This window comes from Haliotis cracherodii, unplaced genomic scaffold (assembly GCF_022045235.1).
Source record: "Haliotis cracherodii isolate W230 unplaced genomic scaffold, xgHalCrac1.p SCAF_8, whole genome shotgun sequence".
In the NCBI taxonomy this organism is placed as follows: Eukaryota; Metazoa; Mollusca; class Gastropoda; order Lepetellida; family Haliotidae; genus Haliotis; species Haliotis cracherodii.
In genome coordinates, this window is record NW_027266341.1 from 55,619,594 (window position 1) to 55,636,224 (window position 16,631).

The window sequence follows — 16,631 nt, forward strand, 5'->3', positions numbered from 1 at the left end:
AATACCATTCAAGAACAAGAGTGTCTAGCTTATAAGCCCTCCTGATTCCGGAAGACACTGTGGCATTATTACATTACATTGTTCTATTTTTGTGCTTTAATACACATTTTTGATATCAAACAAACATAACAGGTCACCTGGTTGCACATTTTAAGCTCATTTCCTAAGAATCAACTGTTTTTATTTATCAGCTTTGCTTGTGGTTGATAGATATATTATGTTTTTACTTTTTATGTTCTCTGAGAATTTTTAAACACCCAGACCGATAAAGATGTTAAGTATAGAACTGCGTGATGTAGCCTCATCATAATGGTATACCATCTATTTATCAACTGGTAGTCATGAGAAACAGCAGGTTGGAATGGGTGTTAAAGTTTTCCAAATTTTTATCAAGACAATTAAGGGTAAACGGTGTGGACGTGTCACCGCCGTCATACAGCTGGAATATTGCTGAGTCTGGCATTAAACAACAAAGAAACAAACAAATCATGGATTGTGTCCCACACATGACACGTTTTAGAGCAAGATTACTTATCATCAGTGGTTGAGATTTTCAGGGGCCCCTGGTCATTGAATGCTAGAAACAGAATGATCTTCATTTCTCTTTGTTTCTGAAAGCTGGCCCATGTGGAGTCAGTCCACGAACTGCAGTCTTTAGGTGTTGAGTTTGGATTTTAGAAATGAAGACCTTAACACTTTATGCTTGTCGTAAAAGGCGACTAATGGGATCAGGTGGTCAGGCTCGCTAACTTGGTTGATGCATGTCATCGTATCCCAATTGCATGGATCGATGCTCATGATGTCAATCACTGGATTGTCTGGTTCATACTCGTCTATTTACAGACCGCCGCCATTTAGCTGGAATATTGCTGAGTGCGGCGTTAAACAACAAACAACCAAACATTTTATGAATGATTTTGACTTAGCATAAGCAACCAGAAGGTAGTGATATTTTCTTGATAGCTTAACAGAACCAACTTAGTGGAATAACATGCCATGAACTTGTGAGTCTTGTTAGACTGGAGTGACAGTATTGGTGCTTGAAGAAGCTGGTGTACTGTACAGTATATGTATAATTATGATGATGTGGTATATATATATATATATATATACATGCATGTATATATATTATGGTTTGTCAGTTCTGAGGGCATCACACTGATGTTGAAATCCATGAGTTTCCTGTCAATGATGTATTGTAGACAATGTGAGTGTGATATATATATTGTAGTTAAGTTAATTTTCATGAATTGTTCACTAGAGTGTTCATGTTTGTAAATATGGAACGTTTGTACAAAATACATGTTACAATACGAAGGGATTGCAACCTGCTGTAGTTGGCGGTGAGATCTTGATGTCGCTTGCAGACATATCCCTAACATGCTTTACCTGCTTACTCCAAGCTGCACATTAGATGTCCACTTCACGGTGCTAGGTCGAGATAGTCATCCTCATCCTCAATATCAACGTAGCAGTTGCGGTCAGTTCATGGTAAAGACGTCATATGTAGCTCATCACATTGGGCGTGTTAGGCAGGACTTCAGAAGTTCAATGTGGACTAAAAAGGCTTACCGTATTCGACATAATAAGCGCCCAGGGCGCTCTCAAAATTAGAAATAGGGGGCTCTTATTTGAATATTATTTTGGTGGAAAAAAACCGAGTTGAAAATTAAATTTCGTGGTTTATGCTGACAGCCTGAAATGTTTATATACGACAGATATATTTTTCAAGAATTTAATTTCCCATGATTAAGGGTGTGTATAACACATGAGTGCGTATGATACGCGAATAAATAAGTCTTAGGTACATTGATCAATCGGAAGGGGTGCTAATTTGGATTGTTCAGTAGCCAACATATTAGCAAATATCGCCGTCGGTGCTTATTACGTCAAATACGGTACATTTTTTATGGGTGGGCTCAGGTGAAGTGATAAATCTGTAAGTTTTCCTTTCGATAAATTAACTTTTTATGGATTACAGTTCAAGTCAGTAGATGATAGCTCATATTACTCTGAAGTTAAAATGATATCCCCACTGCAGTTGAGTGAGAAAGTAGTCAATTTGACATCCTCAAAACACCCTGCCACACTATCATTAATACATGGTGGAGTTAGATTTGTATGACTGAAGAACTTCATGAGTGTCATTTTAACAGTAATTTTGTATGGATGTGTGTGTATATTGTGGGGTGTGTGTGTATTGTGAGGGGTGTGTGTGTGTTGGCGGGGGGGGGGGGGGGGGGGGGGGGGGGGGTACAGAGATGTCTTAAAATTGGGTCGTCTTTTGTCCAACATGAGACTTTGTACCATGAAAGGCTTTGCCCTAGGCTTTGTATGTTTGTTTTGTCTTCATCATCACTACAAGCCATCTCAGAGCCATCCTATTACGCAGCATACACATGGTGATTGTGTTTAAAGCCAGTATTGATGTTACCTTGCCAACCAGACTTGTCTGTCACCTTACTCTGCTCTTTTGCAGTTCAATATGCACGTCATGGCACAACATGTAAACCTGCATGCTACATGTTGCACTGTGTATATTTACATCAGTGTCTGTATCCAAGCATTAACACCGCATCACACAGTATTTATGCTATATTGCAATGTGTAAGTCTTCCCTGCATGGAGTGTGAACATACACATGCTATATTACAGTGTTATGCAGGGTGCAATTTTTTTTCTTCTCTGCAGTTGATAAACTAGCTGTACCACATACTATACTGGAGAATTAAGACAAAAAGACATTTCAGACAATGTTAGTTTACTCATTAGTGACATACTTTTTTAATATTACACTGAGCAGTGACTGTCCTAGGACATATACATTTACACTTCAAATTTACTGTAATCAGGGGAAGATTTAATTGCTAGCCCGTTGGCCCATGGCCACTTACAATTATAAAAGGCTTGCTGAATCAAGAGTAGATGGCCCGTCTGGCTAGTCAAAATTTCACTTCTTCTCTGTGTATGCTATTTTTTTAAATGGAAACTAGGGAATTTTTTATGTGAAATATTTAGGGGGGATAAAGTCTTGTGAATGGTTAACACACAGATCATCTTGGTAGAATGACACAACCGACGTCCATTTTGTAATGTTCTGTAAAATAACATCTTTATTTTGTCATAAATTGCCACAGATGAGGCAAAAGGAAGCCAAGATTTAATCTCAGATTGCAGGAAATGACGTTTTAGGGGTGAGGAGTTCTGAACATTTCAGAGCCACACAAGTAACTCAACAGTGGCCTCCAACATTTAGTTTTGGACCATTTGGTTTGGAGAAGTGCCAGTAACTTTTGAAAGAAGCAAGCCATGCTGGCTACATCGTATTTGTTGTTAAATCTACCCCTGCTGTAAAACATAATAATGTCCTTATGACTACCATGTTACAATAAAAACATATTTTTAGCCGACATGTATAAAGTGAAGATTGTCGATCTCTTCAAAAATGAAAGTTAATATATTTGCATTCGTACATGGTATCAATTTGAAGTAAGTATATATTATATATACTCATATATTTTACTGATAGCAGTCTTATAAAACTGGGCTGCTCAAGCCAATTTTGTCTTGTCAATGAAAAATCGCACCCTGTACCCTGGAGTGTGTAGGTGTGTCATATTGCAGTGTTGAAGCTTGTACATTGCATAGTATTAAAGCTCATTCACCATATTGCATAGTGTATGCACACATACTATAATGGACAGTGTTGAGGCCTATGTTGCCTGGTGTGAAAGGATCTATACACCATTGAACACTCAAATTTGTACTATATTACAGCGTGGATGCACCAATGCAGAGTTTCACATACCAAATGTTGCAAATTGTGTATGCATATACATCATTTTGTGTAGTGTATATGTACATGTATATACTGGATGGTGTTAGCATATGCATATTGCATACCTAGTATGCAGATACACCTCATTTTGCTTAGTGTATATGTACATGTATATACTGGATGGTGTTAGCATATGCATATAGCATACCTAGTATGCAGATACACCTCATTTTGCATAGTGTATATGTACATGTATATACTGGATGGTGTTAGCATATGCATATAGCATACCTAGTATGCAGATACACCTCATTTTGCATAGTGTATATGTACATGTATATACTGGATGGTGTTAGCATATGCATATTGCATACCTAGTATGCAGATACACCTCATTTTGCATAGTGTATATGTACATGTATATACTGGATGGTGTTAGCATATGCATATAGCATACCTGGTATGCAGATACACCTCATTTTGCATAGTGTGTAAGTGTATGTATAAACTGTGGCTTGGCATGAGCTTATGCTGTTATATATTGCATTTCTGGTATGCATGAAAACCACTGCATAGTGTGGAAGGAAGCATGTAGTACATATTGCACTGTGAGCATACACATCAAAGATGCCATCTCAAACTTGTCACAATATTGACCAGTGTATTACTCCAGCATAACTACCAGTATTTTTGCCTCCATGTTGTGTATGACTGCACATTATTCAAGGACAAGAGGAACATAAGGCCATTATATTATTATTTGTTGGATCACAGATTTTTCCTGCCAATAAAACACAAATCATGGCCATCACACAATCAAGGATTTTTTTATTTTTAAACTGTCAGTGTGCACAATGTTGGCTTATCTCCCTAACCTATTGGTGTAAATTTAGGCTAGGCTATTGAGGACAAGGGACAGATTTTTACTTTTTTTATGTAATTCTAAAAACTGCCAAGAATTGTAGAATATTTGTGCATGGGTGGGGAATATTGGAGTTTAGTTTTTCATTCATGTAGGAATAGGGCTGGTGGATCCTTGATTGAACAAATTAAAAGAAATCTTGGCCTAACATTTGAGATGTAAGGCCTCAATAGTTCTCCAGTGCCACATTCTTGTCTTAAAGTAGGGCTGAAATTGGTCATGGGGCGGCAGCAATGGCAGAGAAGTATGGAGAGAACAGAGGAGACGGGATGGCCATGGGTAGTTGTTCACACTATTAACCACTGGTTTGTCACTTCTAAGTTGTATTACTTGGTTGCCGTCACATGGGGCCCACCGACATTAACCCACTTCATGCATTATCTTATCAGGGGCACGTGTGGCCCAGTCGTCTAAGGCGCCGCGATTCGCTGTGCAGAGTGGCGTCCTTTGGGCACGCCAGTAACCTATGATTGTGGGTTTGAATCCATGTTCGCCCCAATTATGTTTCTAGGTTTGTCAGCACCATACCCGTGCTCGTGGGTTTCACCGAAGTGGTAAATGGCTGGGACCTGCATCACTTCGGGTTTTCCTCCCACATTAAGCTGATATAACTGGAATACTGTTAAAAGCGGCGTTAAGCCCAACTCACTCATTATCTTATCACAGATTATTTTATGGAAGTCAATTTAGGAAAAAGGGAAGTGAATAATTCATATGTGAAAGGTGATGATGGTGATTATTCAAGATTTTTAGTTCTATTACAAATTTTATGGATGTTTTATTTGTGTTTTTGTCTCCCAAATTTACATTGCTTCCGATAAACATCTCAATTGTGACAACAGTATGTGTGTGGTCTTGTAGCTTATATTTCTGTTTTGTAAAACAGATGGTCACCTCATCTTCAACTAAATTGTAATGTTCTCATAAAACTTCACGGCAGCTTGAACAGGTAATGAAGAAGTCTTTGTAGTATTATTTCACGGCTTTGTCAGGCCGGAACTTAAACAGTGTATTTGTTTTAATCCTGCCAAAAGTTAGTACCGAAAACAGAAGTGTCATGACACTCCCTCCATCTTAGCATATATTGGCTGACTTTGTGACTATAATTATTTTGTATGAAATCACAGCAAATATTTTAAAAAGTTGTTTAAATATGAGACTATGATCACCATTCAATTGGCCAATCTAATGTGTACTGATGGAAACGAATAAGGGAACAATGAAAAAAATGGGGAAATAAGCTTTACTATCATTACATTTGAAATTAACATACAAATTCAACATTTGTCAGTATTCAAATGTTAAGATGTGTTTGTGCGCATTGTTTCCAGTGTGTATTTGGAAGACAAGGTTGGGAAGCAATAGCATATCATTTCACTGTGTCTAAAACTAAGTGTTACCTTATTCATTTCCATCAGTATATCATACAAGGTGAGGGGGGGCACGGGTGGCCCAGTCGCCTAAGGCGCCGCGATTCGCTGTGCAGAGTTGCGTCCCTTGGGCACGCCAGAAACCTATGATTGTGGGTTCGAATCCTGGTTCGCCCCGATTATGTTTCTAGGTTTGTCAGCACCATACCCGTGCTTGTGGATTTCACTGAAGTGGTAAATGTCTGAGACCTGCATCACTTTGGGCTTTCCTCCCACATTAAGCTGACACGCAGCGATATGACTGGAATACTGTTAAAAGCAGCGTTAAACCCAACTCACTCACTCACTCATACAAGGCAAAGATTGGTAACCATATACCTACAATTAATGGACTGAACCTACATCTGTTGTGCTTGACATGTATATTTTGCCGTTTAAATCTGCCGGGGTCCACTTGCACAAAGTGATCTTAGCACTAAGACTCAAGTCAATAGGAGCTACTATGTTGATAGGGCTTAGACAGCTTTGTGCTATTAGGCCCTGGTGCTGACTTTTACTTCCAGTATTGGAGGACTTAGCACTTCTTATTCAGGGCAGTATTTTACTTTTGTTAAGCCAGACTTGGGAGGTTGTGGATGAAAAGTGAGACTGGATTTGTTGTTAGTTGGCTGTGGTGACCATGCATGGCTTTAAAATAATCCTTCAACAATTTGGTCAGGGCCTTAAACAAAGAATTCAAGGTCATTTTATTGTGTCAATGAGTTTGTTTGGTTCATAAGTTCCTAACAAAATAGCAACCTAATAATTCTGTGCTCCAGGACATTGTAAAGTGTCCTGAAGAGATAAAAGTTAATGATTTTTCAGATTTTTAAAGCTGAGCCCATCTCAGATTTCACAGCCTAAGTTTGTTTGTTTTGCTCAAGACATGAGGTTGTGTGGGCTTGACCTCCGAGTGTGAACTCACACTGAATGTACATATGGACATCTTGCATACAGGTATAGTCAAATTTTCAATACAATAAGCATATTTTGCTGTGATCTTTGTTTATAGAAAAAAATAAAATCTTTATTTCAGTGTCTTGTTTTGTCATTCTTGGAGTGAGTGAGGGACTTTGGTCAGTATTTCGGTTGTATTTCCATTTCAGCTGTTATGTGCTGTGGGGCTTAGTATTAATCATAGAGCACTTCACAATGTGGATAGCATATGCCTTGATCTTGAATCCATAGTACTGACAAATGTCATGGTGGAATACACAAGATGAAGTAACACACAATTAATTAAGTGGGGTAACTTGTGATTTGAAGTGGCGGACCAGTTGTCTAAGGCGCAGCGATTCGCTGTGCAGAGTTTTGTCGATTGGACACGCCAGAAACCTATGATTGTGGGTTTGAATCCCGGTTCGCCCCGATTATGTTTCTAGGTTTGTCAGCACCAAACCGTGCTCGTGGGTTTCACCCACGTGGTAAACGTCTGAGACCTACATCACTTCGGGCGTTCCTCCCACATTAAGCAGACACACCGTGACATAGGAATACTGTTAAAAGCAGCGTTAAACCCAACTCACTCACTCGTGATTTGAAGTAACAAAGATTGAAAACATTTACTGCTTTAATGAAATCTAGGACTAGGTTTTTACAGTCCCAAGTACAAGGGGTGGCTGAAAAGTTCTGAGCGTAACTGCGTTCAATGAGTTATTGATAATTAATATTTAACATAATCCACTCCAATGTCCACAGAATTCTGTCAATGGTTATGGAATGCCTGGATCCTACTGGTGCAGCAGGTCTCCTGGTAGTGTTAAAAGTTAACAGCAGAAATGATATCATTTACGAAATGTTTGCCTGACAGTTCTTCCTTCAAGTTGAGAAGAGGTGGAAATCTGACCGTGCCAAATCTGGTGAATACGGAGGGTGTTCAATAGGTTTGAAACTAGTCATGCTTAAGCAGCCATGGTGAAAACAAACAACGCACAGGTGCGTTGTCCTGAAGAAACACCACATTCAGAGTTTTCCAAGATGTTTCTAACGTAACAATCATTGTGGCTATCTTATAAAGGAGTGCGAATCGAGAATTGCCTTTCTACTCTAAAACACAAATGCCTCCACATGGGATATATTACGAGCACTTCACCCAACTAATAGCAGTAGTCGGACAAGGGGTTGAGAGTGATCTCCCTTCGCCCCAGTCAATATTGGATTCCACTCGTCTCATCATTATGGCTTTACAGGAGTCGACCTCACTGCTGGTCCTTTGGCCCGTGGTCTTCAGATATTGCAGAGGGCATGCTTTTATACATAGGCCGAGGCCAGGCGCAAGTAGAAAGCCATACTGACACCTACTCGTATGCAAGAGTAGATTGATGTACATATATATGACGTAATATTCGTATCTTGCATTCTACAAAAATACCTAAATAATACAAGGGGTCTGAATTCTACCCCTGTACGTCCACATCAGCGTTTTCAAAATGGGACGGTCAATAGGATTCCTCTGACTGTGAGTGTGTGGGTGGCTAGGATTTTTTCAGAAAATAAATATATTGTCTCCGAAATTGATTGAAAACTAATTATGCTTCCATCTGTTGGACAAAAAGAACATGTCAGCCACCAAAAATACGTTGTTGCAAGGTGGAATTTTGAAAAAATGTTTTATTTAGGCTCATAATTTTAGCTGATTTTGCATTTGTAGCTGAAAAATATCCAGTCTCCATACAAAATCCAACGTCGCCCACTCCCCCTTCCAACAGAACATGAAATGGTCGGCCCCTTAGGCCTAGTATAGTAATAACCAATATGCTTGTCATTTATCTTTCTCTCCTATTAGCTATTTTCTGTGGTCGTCGTTTTTCCAGATTAGAAATCAAACCAAATAAGAACTGTCGCTGCACACGTTGGTATTTACCAGTACCATTTAACTTTTATTTTATCCCTTTAGGCTAGGGAATAATTCCCCAATCCCACTTGGATTATGAGAGATGGGCATTCTTACTAGCCTGCTAGCCCGTGTCAGTCTGTCGAATGTAAAAGGTATTGTGAAGGCTGGTATAATAGAGGGTCGTTATATGGTATCGCTATTCGGCCTAGCAAACGTTTAAGGTTAATGTCTACAAGAGATGATCCATATCAAAGTGAACAAAATTCACCCTGTTTCGAGTAATGGAGGCACGAAAAACACCCCGTTTCACCTGCACAATGTTTTGAAACTGATGTAGGCAACGTTTCAGTTGTAAGTTACAACTTAATCCCGGTGTTCAGACGAAATAAACTGGCAGTTTCACCCTCGGCAATGCCATTAGGCTTGACCACGCCGGAAGCTGGCGATGAGCCTCGTTCTGACTCCTGGAACTCCGTAACGTAGTTACCGTTGCCGTTATCGACGTCCCTTCTGTTTTCAACAGAAAAACGATCGCTTTTGCTCCGCTGACCTCTACGTTTTGCTCACTGCTGTATCATTCCAAGTGTTTCTTCTTCCAAGATGAATACAAGGCTTCACATTCAAGGTATTTAAGATCACAATTATTCCACTTAACAGTATTAAGATGTTAAATTAGACGTGAAATTGGTCGTTGTTAGGCAGCTGTATCGGGACTGAAGATGGCGGCCGCCATTTGCAATTGTCTTAACTGAACATTTTACATTGTAAACTTGACATGTGGTGCTCAGATGAAACCTGTTCGTACATTATAGTGTCGGGCGATGTAGTACAGATGTAAGATAACCTGTATTACGTGAAAAGCAGGTGTTTGGCCCATTTTATTGGTTAAATGTCGTCTTGCAGCACAGCCTGTAACCCTACATACACTTGGAGTTCGAGGTGTCAAAGGGCCGAGGTCGAGTGACATACTGTAGCTGTCAGAAGTCGTAAATTGTGATTTTTTGAACGTAGCCGTCGGCGTACATTTAACTGAGCCTAGCTTTCGTTTTTCTTTTTCAGCTCGGGAGGACATAATTCGCTATTATGGCACTCCTGCGGCTGTGAGTTTGTGGCCGTCTCAGGATGAGGAGTCCGACTGTGTATGTATAATTTTACATGCCCTCCCTGTAAATTCTTCCGTCTAGTATAGGTGATTTGTTGCACATTAAGTCTGCCCAGTCCCTATAATAAACTGTGATTCGTTTTCTTTGCAAAAGTATCCCGTATTTCTGTCTGACCTGACTTCCTTTGTCCCTCCCTCCCTCCACCCCCTCGATGTGTAGCGTTCCCTGGCTGTGTCCCCTTCCCGTTGTCCCGACCCCCTGAGCGTCTTCACTCCGTTCTGGGCCCGCCCTGTCTACGGTGAGACGCTCCCCGCCCCCGTCACCATCAACCACGCTGATTACTATCCTGCCCCAAGTGATGATGATGACAGTGACTACTGGGTGTACGAGGACCAGGACGACCACAGCTTTGTGGATGACAGAGACATTCATCCCTTTAGAAAGGCGCTGACGGGAGCGGCTGCCTTCTTTAGGAAGATCTTCTCTTAGACTCCTTTATCCTTTTAATGTCTGAATGTGTGCAAGTGAGTGAATGAATGAGCAGGTTTGTATGTATGTGTGCGTTTGTGTGAGAGTAAATATACGATTGAATGAGCATGTGTGTGTGTGTGTGTTTGTGTGTGTGTGTGTGTGTGTGGGAGAGAGAGAGACAGAGAGAGAGAGACTGAATGAATATGTATGTTTGTGTGTGTGTATTGTGTGCGTGTAAGAGTAAATGTAAGATTGAATTATCATGTCTGTCTGTATGCATGTATGTGGGTATGTGTGTGTGAGTGTTTGTGTGTGAGTGTGAGAGAGTGAATGAGCATGTATGTATGATGTGTGTATGTATGTGTGAGAGGGAGAGTGTATATTGTGTATATATGTTAGAGATGAGAGCTGGAGTGAATGAACGAGCCTACATGTATGTGTGTATTAGAGAGAGAGAGAGAGAGAGAGAGAGAGAGAGAGAGAGAGAGAGAGAGAGAGAGACTACCATTCCAGCGTATTTTTGGCGTATTTTTAGGCTCACAGTTTTGGCCCAACTTTCAGTTTCCTTTTGGCAAACCTCTTTGCTTATTAGCATGGCACAAGACCATACTTTCTATACAATTTTGGCCCGTTTTTGGATCTCCCTTGAGGCATATTACTTTCGACTTTCGGTCATCTGAATAAATGTTTCTGTAATGTATACACAAGTTGTTTGTTTTCTGTACAGTGTTTCTTCCTTACAGCTAATAATATCTGGGTGACAGCAACCTGCAAATCCCAGGGTTTCCGAACATGAGACATAAATTCATATGGATATTGTTAAAAAGTGAATGTTGCCCCTATATTGCTGTGCTGCTGTGTCCCAGTTTCATGATCTGCACTTAGCAAAAGATTTCTAAGTAGGTGGGGTTACCTTAAGATCAGACACTTCTAAATGTTTATGTGGCGACAATTGTGACACGGGATATTCTCTGAGGACAGCTCTCTGACACTTTGTTATCTGGAATAATTTTTTTATTCCAATATAATAGCTCATCGTTTCTAATGTAACAATAACTGTGGCTTCCTTTTAAAGGAGTGCGAATCGAGAATTGCCTTCTCTAAAACACAAGTGTCGCCACATGGGATATATTACGAGCACTTCACCCAACTAATAGCAGTAGTCGGACAAGGGGTTGAGAGTGATCTCCCTTCGCCCCAGTCAATATTGGATTCCACTCGTCTCATCATAATGGCTTTACAGGAGTCGACCTCACTGCTGGTCCTTTGGCCCGTGGTCTTCAGATATTGCAGAGGGCATGCTTTTATACATAGGCCGAGGCCAGGCGCAAGTAGAAAGCCTATACTGACACCTACTGGTATGCAAGAGTAGATTGATGTATATATATATGACGTAGTATTCGTATCTTGCATTCTACAAAAATACCTAAATAATACAAGGGGTCTGAATTCTACCTCTGTACGTCCACATCAGCGTTTTCAAAATGGGACGGTCAATAGGATTTCTGTGACTGTGAGTGTGTGGGTGGCTAGATATTTTTTTCCCCAAAAAATGTTTTCTTCGAAATTGATTGAAAACTAATTATGCTTCCATCTGTTGAACAAAAAAAACATGTCAGCCACCAAACAATACATTGTTTTGTGGTGGGTTTTTGAAAAAAACATTTTTTTAGTAGTTTATACTAATCATAGTTTTAAACCTGATTTTGCATTTGTAGCTGAAAAATATCTAGTCTCCATACAAAATCCAACGTCGCCCACTCCCCCTTCCAACAGAACATGAAATGGTCGGCCCCTTAGGCCTAGTATAGTAATAACCAATATGCTTGTCATTTATCTTTCTCTCCTATTAGCTATTTTCTGTGGTCGTCGTTTTTCCAGATTAGAAATCAAACCAAATAAGAACTGTCGCTGCACACGTTGGTATTTACCAGTACCATTTAACTTTTATTTTATCCCTGTAAGCTAGGGAATAATTCCCCAATCCTACTTGGATTATCAGAGATGGGCATTTTTACTAGCCTGCTAGCCCGTGTCAGTCTGTCGAATGTAAAAGGTATTGTGAAGGCTGTTATAATAGAGGGTCGTTATATGGTATCGCTATTCGGCCTAGCAAACGTTTAAGGTTAATGTCTACAAGAGATGATCCATATCAAAGTGAACAAAATTCACCCTGTTTCGAGTAATGGAGGCACGAAAAACACCCAGTTTCACCTGCACAATGTTTTGAAACTGATGTGGGCAACGTTTCAGTTGTAAGTTACAACTTAATCCCGGTGTTCAGACGACATAAACCCGGCAGTTTCACCCTCGGCAATGCCATTAGGCTTGACCACGCCGGAAGCTGGCGATGAGCCTCGTTCTGACTCCTGGAACTCCGTAACGTAGTTACCGTTGCCCTTATCGACGTCCCTTCTGTTTTCAACAGAAAAACGATCGCTTTTGCTCCGCTGACCTCTACGTTTTGCTAACTGCTGTATCATTCCAAGTGTTTCTTCTTCCAATATGAATACAAGGCTTCACATTCAAGGTATTTAAGATCACAATTATTCCACTTAACAGTATTAAGATGTTAAAGTAGACGTGAAATTGGTCGTTGTTAGGCAGCTGTATCGGGACTGAAGATGGCGGCCGCCATTTGCAATAGTCTTAACTGAACATTTTAGATTGTAAACTTGACATGTGGTGCTCAGATGAAACCTGTTCGTACATTATAGTGTCGGGCGATGTAGTACAGATGTAAGATAACCAGTAATACGTGAAAAGCAGCTGTTTGGCCTATTTTATTGGTTAAATGTCGTCTTGCAGCACAGCCTGTAACCCTACATACACTTGGAGTTCGAGGTGTCCAAGTGCCGAGGTCGAGTGACATACTGTAGCTGTCAGAAGTCGTAAATTGTGATTTTTTGAACGTAGCCGTCGGCGTACATTTAACTGAGCCTAGCTTTCGTTTTTCTTTTTCAGCTCGGGAGGACATAATTCGCTATTATGGCACTCCTGCGGCTGTGAGTTTGTGGCCGTCTCAGGATGAGGAGTCCGACTGTGTATGTATAATTTTACATGCCCACCCTGTAAATTCTTCCGTCTAGTATAGGTGATTTGTTGCACATTAAGTCTGCCCAGTCCCTATAATAAACTGTGATTCGTTTTCTTTGCCAAAGTATCCCATATTTCTGTCTGACCTGACTTCCTTTGTCCCTCCCTCCACCCCCTCGATGTGTAGCGTTCCCTGGCTGTGTCCCCTTCCCGTTGTCCCGACCCCCTGAGCGTCTTCACTCCGTTCTGGGCCCGCCCTGTCTACGGTGAGACGCTCCCCGCCCCCGTCACCATCAACCACGCTGATTACTATCCTGCCCCAAGTGATGATGATGACAGTGACTACTGGGTGTACGAGGACCAGGACGACCACAGCTTTGTGGATGACAGAGAGATTCATCCCTTTAGAAAGGCGCTGACGGGAGCGGCTGCCTTCTTTAGGAAGATCTTCTCTTAGACTCCTTTATCCTTTTAATGTCTGAATGTGTGCAAGTGAGTGAATGAATGAGCAGGTTTGTATGTATGTGTGCGTTTGTGTGAGAGTAAATATACGATTGAATGAGCATGTGTGTGTGTGTGTGTTTGTGTGTGTGTGTGTGTGTGTGTGGGAGAGAGAGAGACAGAGAGAGAGAGACTGAATGAATATGTATGTTTGTGTGTGTGTATTGTGTGCGTGTAAGAGTAAATGTAAGATTGAATTATCATGTCTGTCTGTATGCATGTATGTGGGTATGTGTGTGTGAGTGTTTGTGTGTGAGTGTGAGAGAGTGAATGAGCATGTATGTATGATGTGTGTATGTATGTGTGAGAGGGAGAGTGTATATTGTGTATATATGTTAGAGATGAGAGCTGGAGTGAATGAACGAGCCTACATGTATGTGTGTATTAGAGAGAGAGAGAGAGAGAGAGAGAGAGAGAGAGAGAGAGAGAGAGAGAGAGAGAGAGAGAGAGACTACCATTCCAGCGTATTTTTGGCGTATTTTTAGGCTCACAGTTTTGGCCCAACTTTCAGTTTCCTTTTGGCAAACCTCTTTGCTTATTAGCATGGCACAAGACCATACTTTCTATACAATTTTGGCCCGTTTTTGGATCTCCCTTGAGGCATATTACTTTCGACTTTCGGTCATCTGAATAAATGTTTCTGTAATGTATACACAAGTTGTTTGTTTTCTGTACAGTGTTTCTTCCTTACAGCTAATAATATCTGGGTGACAGCAACCTGCAAATCCCAGGGTTTCCGAACATGAGACATAAATTCATATGGATATTGTTAAAAAGTGAATGTTGCCCCTATATTGCTGTGCTGCTGTGTCCCAGTTTCATGATCTGCACTTAGCAAAAGATTTCTAAGTAGGTGGGGTTACCTTAAGATCAGACACTTCTAAATGTTTATGTGGCGACAATTGTGACACGGGATATTCTCTGAGGACAGCTCTCTGACACTTTGTTATCTGGAATAATTTTTTTATTCCAATATAATAGCTCATCGTTTCTAATGTAACAATAACTGTGGCTTCCTTTTAAAGGAGTGCGAATCGAGAATTGCCTTCTCTAAGACACAAGTGTCGCCACATGGGATATATTACGAGCACTTCACCCAACTAATAGCAGTAGTCGGACAAGGGGTTGAGAGTGATCTCCCTTCGCCCCAGTCAATATTGGATTCCACTCGTCTCATCATAATGGCTTTACAGGAGTCGACCTCACTGCTGGTCCTTTGGCCCGTGGTCTTCAGATATTGCAGAGGGCATGCTTTTATACATAGGCCGAGGCCAGGCGCAAGTAGAAAGCCTATACTGACACCTACTGGTATGCAAGAGTAGATTGATGTATATATATATGACGTAGTATTCGTATCTTGCATTCTACAAAAATACCTAAATAATACAAGGGGTCTGAATTCTACCCCTGTACGTCCACATCAGCGTTTTCAAAATGGGACGGTCAATAGGATTTCTCTGACTGTGAGTGTGTGGGTGGCTAGATATTTTTTTCCCCAAAAAATGTTTTCTTCGAAATTGATTGAAAACTAATTATGCTTCCATCTGTTGAACAAAAAAAACATGTCAGCCACCAAACAATACATTGTTTTGTGGTGGGTTTTTGAAAAAAACGTTTTTTTAGTAGTTTATACTAATCATAGTTTTAAACCTGATTTTGCATTTGTAGCTGAAAAATATCTAGTCTCCATACAAAATCCAACGTCGCCCACTCCCCCTTCCAACAGAACATGAAATGGTCGGCCCCTTAGGCCTAGTATAGTAATAACCAATATGCTTGTCATTTATCTTTCTCTCCTATTAGCTATTTTCTGTGGTCGTCGTTTTTCCAGATTAGAAATCAAACCAAATAAGAACTGTCGCTGCACACGTTGGTATTTACCAGTACCATTTAACTTTTATTTTATCCCTGTAAGCTAGGGAATAATTCCCCAATCCTACTTGGATTATCAGAGATGGGCATTTTTACTAGCCTGCTAGCCCGTGTCAGTCTGTCGAATGTAAAAGGTATTGTGAAGGCTGTTATAATAGAGGGTCGTTATATGGTATCGCTATTCGGCCTAGCAAACGTTTAAGGTTAATGTCTACAAGAGATGATCCATATCAAAGTGAACAAAATTCACCCTGTTTCGAGTAATGGAGGCACGAAAAACACCCAGTTTCACCTGCACAATGTTTTGAAACTGATGTGGGCAACGTTTCAGTTGTAAGTTACAACTTAATCCCGGTGTTCAGACGACATAAACCCGGCAGTTTCACCCTCGGCAATGCCATTAGGCTTGACCACGCCGGAAGCTGGCGATGAGCCTCGTTCTGACTCCTGGAACTCCGTAACGTAGTTACCGTTGCCCTTATCGACGTCCCTTCTGTTTTCAACAGAAAAACGATCGCTTTTGCTCCGCTGACCTCTACGTTTTGCTAACTGCTGTATCATTCCAAGTGTTTCTTCTTCCAATATGAATACAAGGCTTCACATTCAAGGTATTTAAGATCACAATTATTCCACTTAACAGTATTAAGATGTTAAAGTAGACGTGAAATTGGTCGTTGTTAGGCAGCTGTATCGGGACTGAAGA

General features: G+C 40.6%; 1 protein-coding gene across 1 annotated transcript; it reads left to right on the top strand.

Annotated features, from left to right (window-relative positions):
• The first annotated feature begins 13,024 nt into the window (after positions 1–13,024).
• Positions 13,025–14,012, top strand: LOC139449333 (uncharacterized). Its single transcript, XM_071230645.1, has 3 exons — positions 13,025–13,049; positions 13,484–13,563; positions 13,743–14,012. Exons 1-3 carry the CDS (start codon positions 13,025–13,027, stop codon positions 14,010–14,012), a joined length of 375 nt encoding a protein of 124 aa, XP_071086746.1.
• Positions 14,013–16,631: the final 2,619 nt, after the last annotated feature.